We start from the raw sequence: 16,955 nt of genomic DNA on the forward strand, positions 1-16,955 counted from the left end.
CTGGGGTCAGGGAGGTGGGAGGGAGACTAGGAAGGTTTCTGGGGGAGGGGGTTTCAGATCCCTATGGGCAGAGGCACAGCAGGGGGCCTCAAGGGACATGTGGCCCCACAGAGCTCATCAGGGGCCCCCGGTAGAGCTGTTCAAAGGTGGTCCCTGCCCTTATTTTACAGATTGGGGAAACGGTCCTGGATAGGGAGCCACTTGGCCCCCGTGGCAGAGCCGGCCAGGGCCAGAGGCAGGGCAGACCCCCAGCCTCCCCGGCCTGTCCGTCTCTCTGTGGCCATGCCGGCAGGCCTAGGGTGACACCAGCCCAGCCTCAGAGCCCTCTGTGGGGTCACATTAATGCACATTTACGTGGCTACAGGATCGGCTTACTGTGTCACTCAGACTCAGAAGGAGGTTACACAGGATGAATTTGGGTAAATGTCCCATAGATGGGCTTTGTGCTGTGAAGGTGGCCTTGGGTCCCCTGCTTTCAAGTGAGGAAGCTGGGTTGGGAGTGGAGGCGGCCTGGCTGGACAGGGGAGCCCTGCACCCCACCCGAGGCCGCAAGTCAAAGCAACCTCAGCAGGACTGGGCTGGGGAGCCGCTGGGTCTGGGAAGCTGAAGCTGCCAGGCTACCATTTCCAGAAAGCTCTTTGAGGCCCTTGGAGGCATGGGGACCAGCACACAAGATGAGGGAACACAGGCTCCCCAGAGGGATCTCAGGGAATCAGGGTCCCCGGCCCCACCCTGGAAAGATGATGCTGATGGGAGCAGCAGAGAGCAGAGGGACTGAACGGGACCTGAGGGCAGGACAGGCCATCTCAGCCCCACCGACACAGAGGCCCGGCAGCTCTGCCAGTGTCCTGTAAGGAGAGGTGGCCTTGCAGGGTGCAGGAGCCGTGGGCTGGGTGGCCTCGGGGCCCCAGAGGCAGCCTGCCACTCAGAGGGCTCAGAGGGCAGGTGCAGAGGCCAGGCCAGTGCACACTCACTCTGTGCAGGGCTCAGCCTGGAGCCTGGTGGCTCTCAGAGCCCTCCGTCCGCTGTGGGGCCCAGAGCCTGTGAGGAGGGGCCTCATGTGGGGCCGGGGCGGGGAGCAGAGCCGGACCCACAGAGAAAGCGTGGGGAGCTTGGGAGGCTGGGACTGAGACCCAGCCTGGACATCTGTGAGGACGCCTGGGGTCCCGAGTTTCAAAGGCCTTCTGGCCACCACCACTGGGGAAGGCTGGGAGAGGCAGTGGCGAGGCCCAGGGGCCTGGCCGGGCTTGTGGCCGGACTGGTGAGACACCCAGGAGACGTGGGGGTCCACGAAACCGGGGCAGGGGGGCTGGGGCTGTGTTCACATGCATGTGTTCCATGCACACTTGAAAATAACGTTTTCTGTTTGCACGTTATGCATGTTCAAATACATCTTATTAAGTCAACCTTTACAAATGTCAACCAAATACTCCACATTGGATCTGTTCCTGAGTTCATCAAAGCTAGGAGCAATGTGCTGAATTTTGCCATTACAATTTGGGGGGGCAACACCTCATTTATTTCTAAGAGTCTTGGGTTTATAGATTTCCACGGCATGTTCTTCAGAATTTGATGTTTCTCGGCCGCTCTGACTCTTGGCACCTAGAGGACCGAGTGCCGCTGAATGCCATTTGTCTGGAGTTCTGCTGCACCCACCACCAGCAGGCCGCCCCCCGCCCCTCCCCACATCTTCACTCCGCGCCCCCGCCCTGTATGTTTCCAGTCATTTCCACAGCCTGGCCTTGGCTCTGAGGCCGCCCTGGAGTCTCTGCCTTTTCCAAAGGAATTTATCCCACTTACAAGTTTTGGGGTAATTTCCGTGCTCTGGTTTTCTTTGATTGCTGATAGGATACTTGCTGATTTAATGCTTCCTCATGACTTCCATTCCATCCTTTATTTTAGGGTTACTTGCGCCCCCTTCCCTTTCCTGGGGGCGGGGAGTGTTGACAGCAAATGCCTCACTGCACTGTGCCCGGGGGCGGGGGGGGGGGGGGTCCTCGCAGCCCCTAGGCTTCTGCACCTGCGTCTGGAGGCTGAAGGAGCTGTCTCTCCGCTGGGGCCCTGCCCTGCCTCCACCTTCCTTCTAAGGGCCCAGTGGGGGTCCGTGAAGGGCCTGCCCCTGAACTTGAACCCCGCCTCCCGTCTGCAGACCCCAAGGGCTTTCTACTCACGGCAGCCCACACTATTCCTTTACCCTGCTCCAGCCACCACAGACTGATGGCGTAGCCTGTCTGTGAGCTCCCAGTCCTGCAGGCCAGGAGCCCCGCGTGGGGCACCCCCGGGCGGGCCGGGCTGCGTCCTCACCTGAGGCTCTTGGCAGAAGCCCCCACAGGCTCCTGGCAGCCTGCCTCCCAGCTGAGGACCGAGTGGCTTCCGGAGGCGTCTCCGGCCCCTGGCCTGGGCCTTCCCGTGGGCTCTCACAACACGGCAGTGGCAGCAAGACCCTCACACCCAAACCCCCCTGCTGCTCCCCGCCACCAGCCCGCGGGGCTCCTGGGGCCAATCATGCCCACCGGGATAATCTCCCCTCTGGTTAATTCAGAGCCAACTGAGTAGGAGCCCTGATCACATCCGCGACGTGATCTAACGTGCTCACAGGTAATCTTGGGGCCGCAGGACCCAGGGGCCTACCACACCTGGCGCGGCAGCCAGCCCCGCACGTCAGCAGGTGCTCCCCTGTGCGGGGGACACGGGTGAATGAGGCTCGCAGCCCATCTCTCTGGGAGGGGTCTGTTTCTACTTCGATGTCTTTTGTTGTTTGCACTGTGACCTCATCCTCAGATGAGTTCAAGAAAGGTAAGTGTGTTGTGGGCTGTTTGAATCGCTCCCTCCAGAGTGGAAGCCAGAAGGCCCGTTTATCTCTGAAATTCAAAAATGTGCCAAAACATTGACTTGCTTCCTCCGTCATTTTATCCTGTGCCTATGGAGCCCTCTCTGCAGAATCAAATCTGTCTTCAGCTGATGCAAGTGATTTCCACTTAAAAAACATTGCTTCTCCCCCTTCCCATTCTTTTTGTCCCAAAATTCACTGCAGCCCAGCCCTGCTCTTCGGGCCTTGTCCTCTTTGCTGCTATCACCCTCTTGTCCCTGGCTCCCCGCCCATGTCCCAGAGAACTTAAGGTCTTCGTCCAGGTTAGCTGATCTGACTGCTGTCTAATCTAATCCCCGCCCTGGGTCGGTCCTTGTGGTTTTCATCTCGACTGTTCCTACTCTGGCTCCCCACTTGGCGTCCCCTTCTTGAGACGGTCAGTACACATCTTCAGACACCTGTTCCCATTTCTTGCAATAATTCCGTTCTCTTTTCATTCAAGACCCTAAGATCCGTCCCTCAGATTGACTTTGTCTCTTGAACCACAGTTGATTGCTACCGTCGAGATGTTTTCCCTCTGCCTGGCTTCAAAGAAGGGGGTCTGGGGGTGCCTGGGTGGCTCAGTCATTAAGCGTCTGCCTTCGGCTCAGGTCATGATCCCAGGGTCGTGGGATCGAGCCCCGCATCAGGCTCCCTGCTCAGTGGGGAGCCTGCTTCTCCCTCTCCCCCTCCCCCTGCTTGTGTTCCCTCTCTCGCTGTGTTTCTCTCTGTCAAATAAATAAAATCTTTAAAAAAAAAAAAAAGGGGGGGGTGTGGTTCAAAGTCAGGAGTGGGGAGGACCCACCTGGGACTTCACCTGTCCCTGTCCAGATATTTCAGGCTGACACTGAAAGACAGAAAGGGGAGCCCCCAGGGGCTGTGGGGAGCTTGCGGGGCCGAGGAGGAGGCAGCACCGAGCGGTCCCAGAACTTTCCTGTTCCAGGGACCAGGAGGGTGAAGGCCCCGTTCTCGGTGGGGCACGGACGGCTGTGGTGGGGGACGTCCCGAGCTCCTCTTCTCTGGCACTTGCCTGCCAGGGGACTGGGGGCCTTGGAGGCCTCCCTTCCAGCCCGGCTCTGCGTCAGCGTCCCTAGGGTTCTGGCAGGTTCCCATGCAAGGCTTCCTCACATGCGTGCAGAGGGCTCGGATGTTGTTCAGATCTTCTCTATCCGTGTTCATTTTTCTCCTTAAGAATTGACTCAATTTTTCAGTGAAGTGTCGGTGCTAAAATCTATCAGCATCATGTCAAGTTGTTCCTAGAATTCTGGTAATTCTCCTATTTTTAGACCAGTTGGTTCCGTCTGCCTCCATCTCGTGGGAACCTCCAAAGTCTCTGGTCTCCAACCCTGAGGAAGGTTTTTCCCAATTTTTGTAACCTGTTGGCCATTGAGGTGGGCACCTGGGAGGGGGATTCAGACCCACCGGAGGCCCAGAGGCCCCAGGCCCTTTTGACGAACAGCAGATCCAAGCAGCAGTGTGTGCAGGGGGCGAGGGGCTCAGGCCCCGCGGCCGCACTCCCTGCCCCCGCCACCCTCAGCAGGTCAGCAGGCCAGGCCGCCAGGGTGTGCTAGAGTGAGGTCCGCGTCTGACAGGGCTGCTTTCACTTTCACGGACCGGGTTTTCCCCCGTTTCACATGAGCCAATGTGTTTGTCAAGAGAAAGTTAATTAAAAACATATTTTTCTAATTAAATGGTAGGCTGTGCTATGCAAACAGTAAGATTCTTGTTTGAGAGCAAATCCCTCCCCGTTTCCAGGGCTACCCTGGGAATTCAGTAGATCAACAATGCAGAACGGGGCCCAGAGCATCAGGACACGCGCCCCACACTGCACGTGGGGGTCCTGCAGGCAGCTGGTGGCCTCCGGGCAAGTGGGGGGCGCGGGCCCACACACACCCCCGGGAGAGGCAGCCGGGGGTGGGGGGTCCTCCCATCAGAGGGGCAAGAGGGGTCCTCGTGGCGCCAACCAAACGGGCCAGAGCCACCCCGCGGCTCTGCACCCGCCCGTCCTCTTCTCCAGAACCCTCTTCCCAGGGCCCCAGCTGAGCGTCAGTCCGGTTCCAGAAGCTCCTGGGCTGGCAGACTGGGCAAGGCAGGCCACACAGGTGGGCAGGGTCCACCCGCTGGATGCGATGCCCCGTGCCCTACAGGGCATCAAATTCCTCAGAGTTTCGGTGTTCCGATTATTTTCTCTTCATACGGTGGACTGGTGGGCTTTCCATCCTCTTCTGTCGTCTGCAGGACACTGCCCAGCCCAGCTCAGCCGCCCTGGAAGGTTGCGCAGGACTGGCCCGCACCTCCGTCCCCTTGACAATAGTCGCTCCCTCCCCCGCCTCCTCCGACCTTTGCCATCTGCTGGCCTTCCGGCTCCTAATTTTAAATGCATCGCCGAGGCCCCGCACGTGTTGTTTGTTTCACATTTTATTTACATTGGAGTTCTACCTGGAGTTGGAACTCTCTTACACCGAGGTTCTATCGTATCTCTCTGTGGCCACATCTGTTTCGTGGTGTTGGAGATTTCTGTTCGTTTCTCTTAATTCGACCCGCCAACAGTTCGTCTGTTTTATTGGTCTTTTTATCTCTTTTCTCATTTTTTTTTTTTACCTACAGTGATTCATTTTGGCTTATATTAATATTGTTGTTGTTGTTGATTTTCCTCATTTCTTAAACTTAGTGACAGATTTACGTGCAGGCTTTCTCTCTCAACAGAGCATTTCGTGTTGTCCTGTTTTCCCCACCTGTGGTTTGGTGTGCGTGCCATGGATTTCTGACATGAATTCTTTTTCTTTTTACCAGTTTTCTAGGAGTTTCCCTTTTACCTTCTTAATGCAAGGGTTATTTAAAAGAACGATAACAGGGCGCCTGGGTGGCTCAGTTGGTTGAGCGACTGCCTTCGGCTCAGGTCATGATCCCAGGGTCCTGGGATCGAGTCCCGCATCGGGCTCCCTGCTCGGCAGGGAGTCTGCTTCTCCCTCTGACCCTCCCCCCTCTTGTGCTCTCTTTCATTCTCTCTCTCAAATAAATAAATAAAATCTTAAAAAAAAAAAAAAGATGACATGTTTGTGTCTCTCTTTTTTTTTTTTTTGGAACTATGGCTCTTTATTTTCATGTGGACAATTCAAAGTCATCAGTTGTGTCTCTTTCTGTTGCTACCTCTAGTTTTACTGGTGAGAGGGTGAGGCTCTGGGGCAGTTGGGATCTTTCGATCAGCTTCTGGATGGATCTGTGTATATGTTCCTGGTTTGTAGGTTGTTGGTTGGTTGTTTGCTTGTTTGGTTTGGTTTTGTCTATTTTTTTACGGTATGATTGGAGGGAAACAGGGCACGATAATCGCAAAGTTTATGGAGAAGAGTGTATGTTTGAGATTTTTAATGGAAATTTTGAAAAACAATAGTAAAGCTGACGATAAGGCTGGTATGGTCAAAGCAGGAGGGGCTGGGACAAGGACGGACAAACCGGCAGGCAGACAGGGCAGAGTCCAGAGGTGTCCGGCACCAGACCCTGGGCTCCCTGGTCCAGGGGACCGAGTCCCCCTTACATCTGAGCGCTGCCTGGTGCTGGGCTCTCCTGGGACTGGCCCAAGGGCTCCCAGAGGGCAGGACCCTGCATGGGGCTGCAGTTCCCACTTTCCTGCGGCTGCCTGGACCCTCAGACTGAACATGGGTTTACGAGGCTCGCTGGCCTAGCTCACATCTCGTACGGCACCAGGACTCAGAACCACAGCGACACCAGAAGAGAACTCAGTGGCGCAGCAGGCAATGTTCATAAAGGGTGCACCATTCAATTATTACGGTTAATTTTAATTCCATAAAAGTTGAGTCATTACAAGAGGAGCATAATGCTTCACATAAGTGGTTCGGGCCTCTTTAAAATACCATGAAATATTTAAGCCATATTTGAAGGAAACCTCTGCTTTTCTCCTAGAAATGTGCACCAACAGAAAATGGTAGTTTCCAAACTTTCAGGGAAGGCTGAAACCTTGCCGTTTTAGGCACAAGCACTGACCTCCCCACTGTCCATTTCTGAAGCACTAAAGCATCAGACAAAAGGAAGTACGTCCAGGCTCAGCCCACTGCCCCCCTCTGCCAGGGGTCACTCTCCTGCCTCCTCTGAATCCGCCTCCTCCACGACCAGGGCTACGGTCACGCCAGCATTTGGGACGACACACGGCTGTGAATGCTGCGTTCGCCGGCCCAGACGGGCACCTGTGACTTGAGGGCTGGTACCTGCAAGGCTCACCAGGGGGTCCCTGTGCCTTCTGGCTTTCCTCTCCAGCTCCGCACCTGCTGTCCCTCTTCCTAAACAAGCACCTCTTGCAGCCCCCCACCGCCCCCCTGCTGGCCCTGTCTCCCCTCCCCCAGCCAGACTTCTGGGAAGAGCCGCCCTTCCCTCCACCCTCACACAGACACGCACACACACACACGTGCACGTGCACGTGCAAAGGTCATCAGCAACATTTGGTCCCATCCAAAGGGTCCCCTTTGGGTCTGTGTCTGCCCGACATTTTGGGGCATTCCATCGAGGGGATTAACCTCTCCCTCCTGATTTCTGCCAGCCCTCTGGTCCTCCCTAGGCCGCCATTTCCTCCTCCCCGCTCTGCTCTAACATCCACTTGACCCGGGACCTGTTCTCTCCCCTCTGGCCTCTCACCACGTCAGCCTCCCCTCCCCTGGCCCTCGGTGCCCTGGGCCTCCAGAGCCACCTGGTTCTGTGACACTGCCCCCCACATCCAGTGACTCCTAGGCAGAACCCCTCAAGACTGAACTCTGAACCTCCACCCCCAAATGCTCCCCCCTGCCCACCTTCCCAGATTGGTAAGTGGGTCCTGGACCACCCCAGTAGTAGAGGCCTGGGAGTCCTTGGCACACCGCCTGCTCCTCAGCCCCCACACGGCCCCTCCAGGCTGTCTCTAAAGTCCAAGTCATGTTCTTCCACTTCTCACCCCCTTGAGCCCAAGCGACCACCGGCTCCCGTGTAGAAAACCACAGGACTCCCCTTAGCGCCACACCTCTGCCTTCCCGCTTAGCCATCGAAGCACCAGCGGGTGTGACCCCTGAGTTTCCAGAGTCCAAGGTACAAGAGGCACTGGCCACTTCCCCTGCGAAACACTCGGAAAGCTTCAATACCCGGAGACTGGCCTGGTCTTACAAAGCCATGTGGCATCACAGGCGAGTTCCCCAGGTGACTCCTGTAGGCTTGTTCGTGCGTGTCTGCTCATAGGACCTCTCCAGGCCCACCGTGTGCCTGCTCCAGGGCCCAGGACACACAACAGGCGCTGTCCTCCTGGGGAAAGCTCAGAGCAGGGGTGACAGCTGCAGCAGAGCAGGGAGGATGGCCAAAAGAAGGCCAAGCATCACTGCGGGGAAGCCAGCACAGTGGGGCCCCGGGCTGAGAGGACATCGGGTGGTGCTCCAGGCAAGGAGCAGCAAGAGGCTGTCATTCGAGAGTGAGCAGGGCAGTGGGTTTGAAGAGGTAGCCATGTTCCCTAGATAGTTTTCATCCTGAGGGCCATGGGGAGGTGGTGACACCCCACCTGCGCTCTTCTTGGGGAGGCACCGCGGGTCATAGCAAGTCGCCCCGGCTTTGCCCCGGCATCTGAGCCACAGTGCTGCAGGGAGCTCTGCGGCCTGACACGCTGCCTACCTCTGGAGCCCCCGGTTCTGTTGTCCGTGTCGGAAACGGCCCCGGGTCAGGGCCCTGCTGACTGCACCAGGGTAACAGGTGCAGTACAGAGTGTGCCCTCCCCACATACAGACCAACGTGTGTGCTCGGGCCACCCTGTGGAGCCTGTACGGAGACAGAAAGGTGGGGGTGTCTCAGTGCCCAAGGAAATGGTGACGGTTTGGGCGGGCTGAGGCAGAAGAGCCAAGGACGGTGCAGGGGTGTGTGAGTGGATGGAGGGAGGAGAAAGGGCCGTGGGCCCTCCCGGGTGCCTGGGCCGTTGGCGTCTGTGGGGCAGGGGACGGTGTCCTGGGCCGGATGCTCCTGGGCACACAGCAGGGTCAGAAGGGCCGAGGCCGGGGGGCACGTGGTGGTAGATCTCAGAGGCAGAAGGCGGGGCGAGGGGGGCACAGGGGCTCAGCTCAACAGGCTCCATGGGCTCGGGAGGACTCTCATGTTCGTTCCAAGGGCTGGAAGCAGGCGAGCGATGCCAGGTGTGTCCTCTGAGGCCGCTCTGACCACAGCAGAGGACCTGCCAAGTGGAGCCTTGCAGCAAGTCCTGCACCCCAGGCCCCTCCCCACCGTGGTTCCATCCGAAACTGCCTGATGGCTGCAGGTTGTACTTGGCCTGCTCTTGCCTCTTCCCAGCGACCTGCAGCAGGGCCCAAGCCGACGCCCTGGGCTTCTCCTTCCCAGGGAGCCTGTTTCCAAGACACCCTCTCCTTCCTCTCCCTAGGAGCAACTGGATGCGCTGCACAGGGCCCTGGATGAGAGCAGAAGGCACGGCCAGGGCCTGGCCCAGAGAGGGAAGCTGCTGGAGGAGCAGGTCGCCCGCCTGCAGCGCAGATGCCAGGAGCCCTTGCCGCAGGTGAGGGGCCCCAGAGGGCGGGGCATTCCCTTTAGGGAATCATCGGTCCCTTGGCGGCCTGAAGGGAGGCTCTGGGAGATGCCCGAGGCAGGGGTTCACACCTGGAGCCACCCAGACACACGGGGAAACTGAGGCGGGAGCGAGTCAGAGCCCGAGGCCCCTCCGCAGTAAGCGCCCCCACGACAGAGGGTCGGCTGTGGACGCGCAGCTCAGGGGGAGAGAATGAGCGGAGCCTGGGGGCCCGGCCCCCCGAGCGCTCGGCAGCCGCAGCGGTGGCGGGGCACAGAGCGCAGGGAGGCGCGCCCCGCGGGAGCGGACGCCGCGCACGAGCGGGCCCGCCTGCAGGGGGAGCTCGCGGGGCTGCGCGCGCGGGGCGCGGGGCTGGTGGGCGGGCCCGCGGCTCCAGGGGGCGGGGGAAGGGGCGGGGAAGGGGCGGGGAAAGGGAGCGTCCGAGGGGGTCCAGGCCGGGCGGCGGCGGGAGGCGAGGCACAGGCACCTGCCGATTGGGAAAGCGCCCGCTCTGCGGCTGCGCACCCCTCTCCAAGCTCAGGGCCGCCCTGACGCTGGAGGGTGACCCTCCGCACCCCCGTCCCTCGTGGTGACACCCCACCTGCGCTCTCCGCGGGTCATAGCAAGTCGCCCCGGCTTTGCCCCGGCATCTGAGCCACAGTGCTGCAGGGAGCTCTGCGGCCTGACACGCTGCCTACCTCTGGAGCCCCCGGTTCTGCTGTCCGTGTCGGAAACGGCCCCGGGTCAGGGCCCTGCTGACCGCACCAGGGTAACAGGTGCGGTACACATAGGCCTACACGGTGGGAGACCAGGAAGGCACCCGTGGTGAAGGGGAGGCAGGACAGCGAGCCGGCCCCCAGACCTGCAGAAGGAAAGGGAACGGCAGCGAGGCCGAGGGGCCGGGCCCATCCCAGGGGCCCACTGGCCAGGGATTCTGACAGCCACACCGTCCCCAGCTGTGAGTGGATCCGGACCCCACGTATGAAACAGGTCAAAGCGAGCTATTTGGGTTGAAATTGGGGGTGGGGGCCGCCCGAGCATCTTCCTGGGGCCCAGAGAAAGGAAATGGTGTCCCTGGAACCAGGCAGAACGTCACCCAGGCCCCACCCCCACTTAGGGCTCTGTGGCCCCAGCCCGCGGCTGCCCACCTTGCAGCGGGGCCTCCCCCTCACATCGCCCAAGAGGCAGCTCCCTTGTCCTGGAGGGGCTGCCTCAGCCCCACAGGAACAGGAACAGGAACAGGGACCGGGGTGTGTGGCAGGCCCACCCGCCGCCTGCCACAGAGGGTACCAGCCATGCTGTGGGCCCTGGGGTTCTGACGCCCTCACAGCCCCCTCCAGGGGCAGGCAGGATGGGGACTAGAGCGGGGAATATGGAGGCAGTAGGGGAGGTTGGGGTTGGCCTTTGGTGGGCCGACGACCTGGTGTCCGAGGCATCGGACCCTTCCCGCTCAGTGACCCCATTCACAAAGTGAGAAAGCAGGAGTCCTGGCGTTGGGGCTTGCTGAGGGCCTCAGCCATGGTCCCCAGAGTAGGGCGGTCTTCCCAAGGCTTCACTGAGATGAGGATATGGATGTGTCCTGCCGCCCTGGCAGCCTGGCTGGCCGTGACCAAGAACCTCAGTGAGCATGCCTGGACCCCATCTGGGCAGAGACCCTCATCGTCTGTCCCCTCGAGCAGGGGCCGGAAGCCGTGTGCGGGGAGCAGTGAGGCCCCCACCAGGCGAGGGCACTGCTGGGCCTGGAACCGCCAGGGGAGCGTCCCCAAGCATGCATGGACATCTGTCCTGGGCAGGCCCCAGCCACCAGACACACACTGTCCGGCTGACATGGACTCCGGGGATAAGCGGCTTTTCCAGAGGGGTGTGGCCAGGTCAGTGGGGTGGCAGTGGGGGCAGAGGCCCTGGGAACAGGATCGGGGGCGGGATGCAGGCACAGAGGCCAGCAGGTCAGGAAGTCACTGAAAGCCACTGGCCAGCCAGTCCCTGCAGAGCCACCTGCCCTCCCAGGAAGGAGGGTCGGCCAGCGCCTCTGGTCCCGGCAACGCTGCTCCTCCATGGCCTTTGCTGGGAGCACTGGCCCAGCCCCCGAGGCGCAGCCCAGGGCAGCAGAGCCAGCTGGGGCCCCCCCGCAGCACAGGTCGGGGAGGGGAGGACCAGCTAATGAGTTCCAGGAGGTCAGCTGTGAGGGGCCCCCAAACCCATAAACCCTTTATTGGTGTCTCAGGAGGGGAAACCCGGATGTGGCCATTTATTTATTTTGGATTTCACTTTTCTCTTCTCTTTTTAACATGCACTTCCAGGAGTGTAGCTGGATTTTTAAAGAAACAGGACTTCCTTTTTCAGTGGAAGTGAACTCTTTGTTTTTCTCACCCTGAAGAAGAAAGGAGTCCTTATTTTTGTAACGCTATCCTCCTATCACTGACCGAATAACTTCCCCCGCAAGACAGGGCCACCACAGCTCCGGGCTCTGCGGGACCAGCCCCGGGAAGACACAGAACGGAGGGCTGGCCTGGAGGCCGGGGCCCCCGCCCGGCACAGCACCCACGGGGCGGGCATAGCAGGGCAGAGGAGGGAGCCTGGTTCAGAGAAGGGCCTGGGTTCTGATCCTGCCCCAGCTGCTGACAGGCCCATGGCTGGCCCAGGGACTTCCAAAAGGAGACCATCCCTTTCAAGCACCCACAAGGCATGACGTGGGGCGGCAGTTCCTTCCTCCGCAAGGATCACCCACAAGGGACAAAAGGAGCCCCTACCAGACTTCCCGTTGAAAATGTTTGCTTCCTCGGTCACATGATATTTAACCCCCTGCTCCGTGACTGGCGTGGTGGGGAGGGTCACCAAGAAGGGGCTCTGCTTGGGCAACTTGCAGCTCCAAGGAAGACAGATGGTGGGCACACAGGCTTGCTGGGACGGGGGTCTGTGAGTGGCCAGGGACTGGGAGCTGGCTGCGGGGGCCTGAGTGCAGGGGACCGAGGCTCCGTGAGGCAGGGGGATGCCAGAGCCAGGCCACCCTGTGCTCCTCCTTCAGTCGCCTCCCTGGCTGCAGGGCCTCCCCCAGGCCCAGCCTGCTCTCAGGGGACCCAGAGCCCTCCAAGTGCTTGGAGTGGTGGCTGGCCTGACCCCACACCCCTACCAGGAGACTACCGCAAGTTCTGCTGTCTGGGCTCTTGCAGATGGAGCAGGAGATGCTAAGGAAGGAAGGGGACACGGCCCGGCCAGGGGCCAAGAAGGAATGACCGAAGCAGGACGAGGACAGGGCCCTGAGGCTGAACCAACAGCTGCAGGTCAGCTGGGCCGGTGGAGCTTCCTGCGTCCCGGGCTGGGGGGTGGGCCAGGGGCAGGGAGTGTCCAGGTGTGTGTGCGTCTCAGAAGGGTGCCCCACGAATGTGCCTATGCAGATGGGAAGGACGGGCTGGACCGTTCCTACACTGCTCGGCCCCAGACGACAGTGGGGTCTACCAGGGTCACACCTCAAGTCACAGGCAGAGGTGGAACCAGGACCCAGGGCTGATGGACCTCTCCTGGTCTCTCCGAGGCCCCATAGGGGTGGTAGCATGGTCGAGGGACCTCGTGAGCCAGGCACGGACCAGAAGAGGGAGACGTGTGAGAAGCACCGGGTCAGGCAGGCCTGTGGGCAAGTCCAGGGGCTGCCCCTGTGTGGGGTGGGGACGTCTCCTCTTCCCCTGCTGGGCAGACCCCTACCTCCGCACAAGGACTTGGCACGAGGAGCTGGGGCAAGAGTTGGGCTGTGAAGCCACCGGAACCCCCCGGTGCAGCCAAGCAGAAACTAGGACCACTCTCCCCTCCCACTGCTCACTGAGGGGCAGAGCGAGGATCCTGGGCCAGATCATCACCCTCTCTGTGTCCTTAAGGGGAGTGGTGGGGACAGTTCCTGGGTCAGAGGTCACTGTGTCCAGTAGTGCCTGGCACATGGCTGTTGGAGCAGAGGTGGTCCCTGCACCTGTCCTTCAGAGTCAGGAGGGGAGAACAGTGGCCTTGGGCATGGACCTGCCCTGCCCTCCCCCCCAGCCCTCCCCCCACGCACTTGCTGGAGCTGACCCTTGGGCTCTGAGCCGTCAGACACATGGGAGCCCTCAGGTCAAAACCCTCATTTTACAGCTGGGGGAACTGAGACCCAGAAAGGTAAAGTGACCACCCAGTGTCACCCCCAAGTTAGTGTCCCTAACCCACCAAGACCCATGTGCCAAACTTAGAAGCCAAAGAGCACGTATTTCCTTATCATCCTGAGTGCTTTCGTGGCCTGAATGGAAGGTGGTCTGTCCTGCAGGCACGCAATGGCCTCAGTCCCCAGGACCTGCACATGTGGGTGGTGTCCCTTTCTGGCAACCAGTGAGCCCGTCCGCCTGCCCAATGTTTCCCTCCCACACACGCCCCCTCTCCTCAGGAGCCACAGAGCTCCGCACAACCCCGTGCCTGGGGGCCCTGGCCGCAGGGTCTGCCCACCCCACCTGAGCTCCTGCCCCAACCCCAGGTGGCCAGTCTGAAGAAGTAGCTGGACCAGGAGGTGCCTCGGCAGCAACAAGCCTGCCTCGGCCAGGCCTCCCTGCCCAAAAAGTGAGCCCTGCTGCCCAATGCCCCCGGGTGGCCTGCCCACCACAGCCCACCACAGCCGAGAGCCGCCGGGGCCAGCAGAGCCCCCTCCAGGAGAACAGAGGCCCCGGGCTGTTCAGTCACAGCCCGGAGCCCACCACTCCTGCCCCAGGGACCCTGTGTTGGCAGGCGCCCTGCAACTCCACTGAGCACAGAGCTCCCCCCCGCCCGTGGGACATTGCTCCAGGACGCTCCTCTGCGGTGCCCCCCGCCCCCCGCTGCAGAGAGCCCCCCCGCCAGCCCGCACCCGGCCTGGCACTGCTTCTGCTCGGACGCAGGGATCTGGGCAGATCCTGGTCGCCAGGCCCCGTCCGGCCAGCTTCCGTGGCCACAGGCTGCATTCCATGCCCTCAGCTCTGTAAACACGGGGAAACACGTGGAAAATATTTCCACCAACCGGAGCCAAAAACATAATGTCCTGCAAGGCCCGGCCACCACTTTCCTCCGTCCAGAGGCTGCGGGACCTTCTGTATGCGGGAACTGCGGGCCCATCCCTGTGGCAGGTGGCTGGAAGTGACTCAGAAGCAAGTCCCCGTGACTCACTGGCCACGAGAAGCGCTGGCCTGTGAAAGTCAGAGCCCTGACAGAGCCTCCCACTTTTCCAGCCTATAAACTCTGGGAAAATCCCTGCGGGAACCCAGCCCCGGCTGCTGCAGAGACCAAGGCAGCCATCTTGGGCCTCTGTGGGGTTCACCTGTTGGCGCTTTTACTCATTCCCTCATTAACACTGGGCAGAGTGACTTGCTTTCCTCTCCCAACGGCCTCTCTTGCTTGGTAAGCACCGCGCTTACACTACCTCTGTCCCTCCAGAAGCTCCCTGGGGCACCTGTTGACAGACGAGGAGGAGACGGGGCCTCCACAAAGCCTTGCTCTGGACCAAGGCCACAGGGCAGTCAGCAAGAGGTCAGGTGAAGCCCAGAAGCCCCATGTCCATGTGGTCAGTGAGGCCACAGGCCCAGCGTCCTGTTGGCTGGAGGACGGAGATGGGCTAAGGGCACCAAGCAAGGTGAGGCCCAGTGCCTGGGGTGCTGGAGCCCTGCTGGGCATCCTCCTGTCCTCACACACACCACCCACCCCACCCTCCTGGAGGTGAGGTCCTGGGGCGGGGGCCAGGCCGAGCGTGCAGGGGTTGGGGCTGGACGGCTGCCCATGCCCTCCCTGGAATCGGAGGGGAAAGGCTCACAGCTTCTTCCCTGGCCATGCTGCGTGGAGGCCTCCAGCCTGGAAGAGGCCCAGCAGCCCCAGCATCCGTCTGGGGGTCATCAGCCTTGGACCAGTCCTAGCTCTGCACCCTGCAGCTGTGCAGTCCTGGACAGGCTCTCTAGTCTCAGTTTCCTGTAAAATGGGGCAACTCCACCCCAGAGGGGCATGGTGAGTCCTCTATGAGGTACTGCCCAGATTGGCACCATTATGAGCTCTCGGCACTTGGGGGCGGCACCATCACCCTGGAGCCCCTGTGGGTGGGGACCACCAGGCATCGCCAGGCATCTGGAGCTACAGCCTTCCCGGGCGTCAGAGAACTGGCCCCACGCCCACAGCGGGGTGGGAGTGAATGAAGGCGGGGACCAGGAGAGCCGTAGAGAAAGCGCCACTCCGGGAGCCCAAGGAAGGCTGTGGTTTCCACAGCACGGACCAGGCAGGAGAGGGTGAAGGAGCACCCTGAGGGGACAGGCCCTGGCCCCCCGCAGCGCCCTGGCCTTTGAGGGAGGCTGAGGCTTCCACGGGGCCACAGCTGGAGCAGGAAATGGGCCACAGGACCAAGGAGGCCAGCTGGAACCAGGGTCATTGATATTCAGGTTTCTAAAACATTAATATTTTTCAAATAACTGCAAATAAAATTTTAACAAAAAAAAAAACGTATAAAAAGAAAACCACCACCACCCATAACCCATCCTAAAATCTGGGCATTTCCTTCTTCTGGCACGTGGGCAGGCCGATGGCTGTGGGTTCCGTTTATGCTGCAGACGCTACGTCCGATACTCTTTCTAAAGACTCTTGGTTGATGTTTTACCGTTCGGTTCTTCCCATGTCATTAAAAATGCCACAGAAGCATGATTTCATCAGCTACCGAACCTCCCAGCAGAGGGACAGGCCTGGGCCACCTAAGTGCCCTTCTGTGGCGGCCGTCCCTGGCGGCTGTGGAACAGTCGGGAAGTGGAGTCTGCCCTGTGGGCCGGGGGGGGGGGGGGTTGGCGGGGGGGGGGAGACGGATGAGGCTGCCTGTCGGCGGTCCGAGGTGTGTCTTGTCAGCCGAAGGGAAGAGAGAGCCAAACCTCAGCCCACCTGTAATCATTTTTGGCCTCTCCCTGCCAATTCTCCAGCTCAAAGTGTTTCTAATTCCTCTCTGTTTTTTAATAAAATAAAGCAGCAGTGAGCATCCCGGGAAGGAAATGTTGAACCCCATTCTGGTCATTTCCCTAAGATCAAGAGCAGAAGTCCCATCCTGGGTGTCCAGCTGTGTGGGGGCTCCACGGAGGTGGCACCCCTTGCCACACATTAGGGGAGAAGCCAAGTGGGCCCAGGACTCCAGGACTGTCCCTTCGTGTGAGGGGTGCTGTGCACCCCGAGCCAGGTGTGCTCATCTCTGCCTCAGTGGACCAGCTGTGCCAAGACTCCATCCAGCCTCACAGTGTAATAACCAGGTCCACACGAGATGGACTCAACCTGCCTTTCCGGGCCCTATAACCTCCTAGCCTCGTTCCCAGCGCAGGTGGGAGGGGGGTTACCTGGGGCTGGGGCTGCTGGTTTCACATACGTGGAAGAATCAGCTGCTCCGGGGGAGATTATGCTCAGCCAGCTGCCCCTGGAGAGAGAGCTCTGGGAGGTTTAGCCAGCCAGGCTTTGCTGCTTCTGCCCCACTCGGAGCCCTGCTCAGGGTCCCTATCCCAGCCCTGCAGGGACCAGCCAACCAGGCCAGGTGCGTTGTGGGGAGGGAGACTCTCCACCTTGCCCTGAATGGAGCCC

At 60.3% G+C, this 16,955-nt stretch overlaps 1 protein-coding gene across 1 annotated transcript in view; it reads left to right on the forward strand.

Moving 5' to 3' along the window:
- Positions 1-13,959, forward strand: part of CROCC2 (ciliary rootlet coiled-coil, rootletin family member 2) — an 82,227-nt gene extending 68,268 nt beyond the window's left edge. Inside the window, 3 exon segments of the mRNA XM_044913635.1 lie at positions 9,243-9,374; positions 12,554-12,613; positions 13,873-13,959. Coding sequence (XP_044769570.1) covers positions 9,243-9,374; positions 12,554-12,613; positions 13,873-13,959 — 279 coding nt within the window.
- Positions 13,960-16,955: the final 2,996 nt, after the last annotated feature.

Source organism: Neomonachus schauinslandi, chromosome 3, assembly GCF_002201575.2.
Source record: "Neomonachus schauinslandi chromosome 3, ASM220157v2, whole genome shotgun sequence".
Taxonomy (NCBI): Eukaryota; Metazoa; Chordata; class Mammalia; order Carnivora; family Phocidae; genus Neomonachus; species Neomonachus schauinslandi.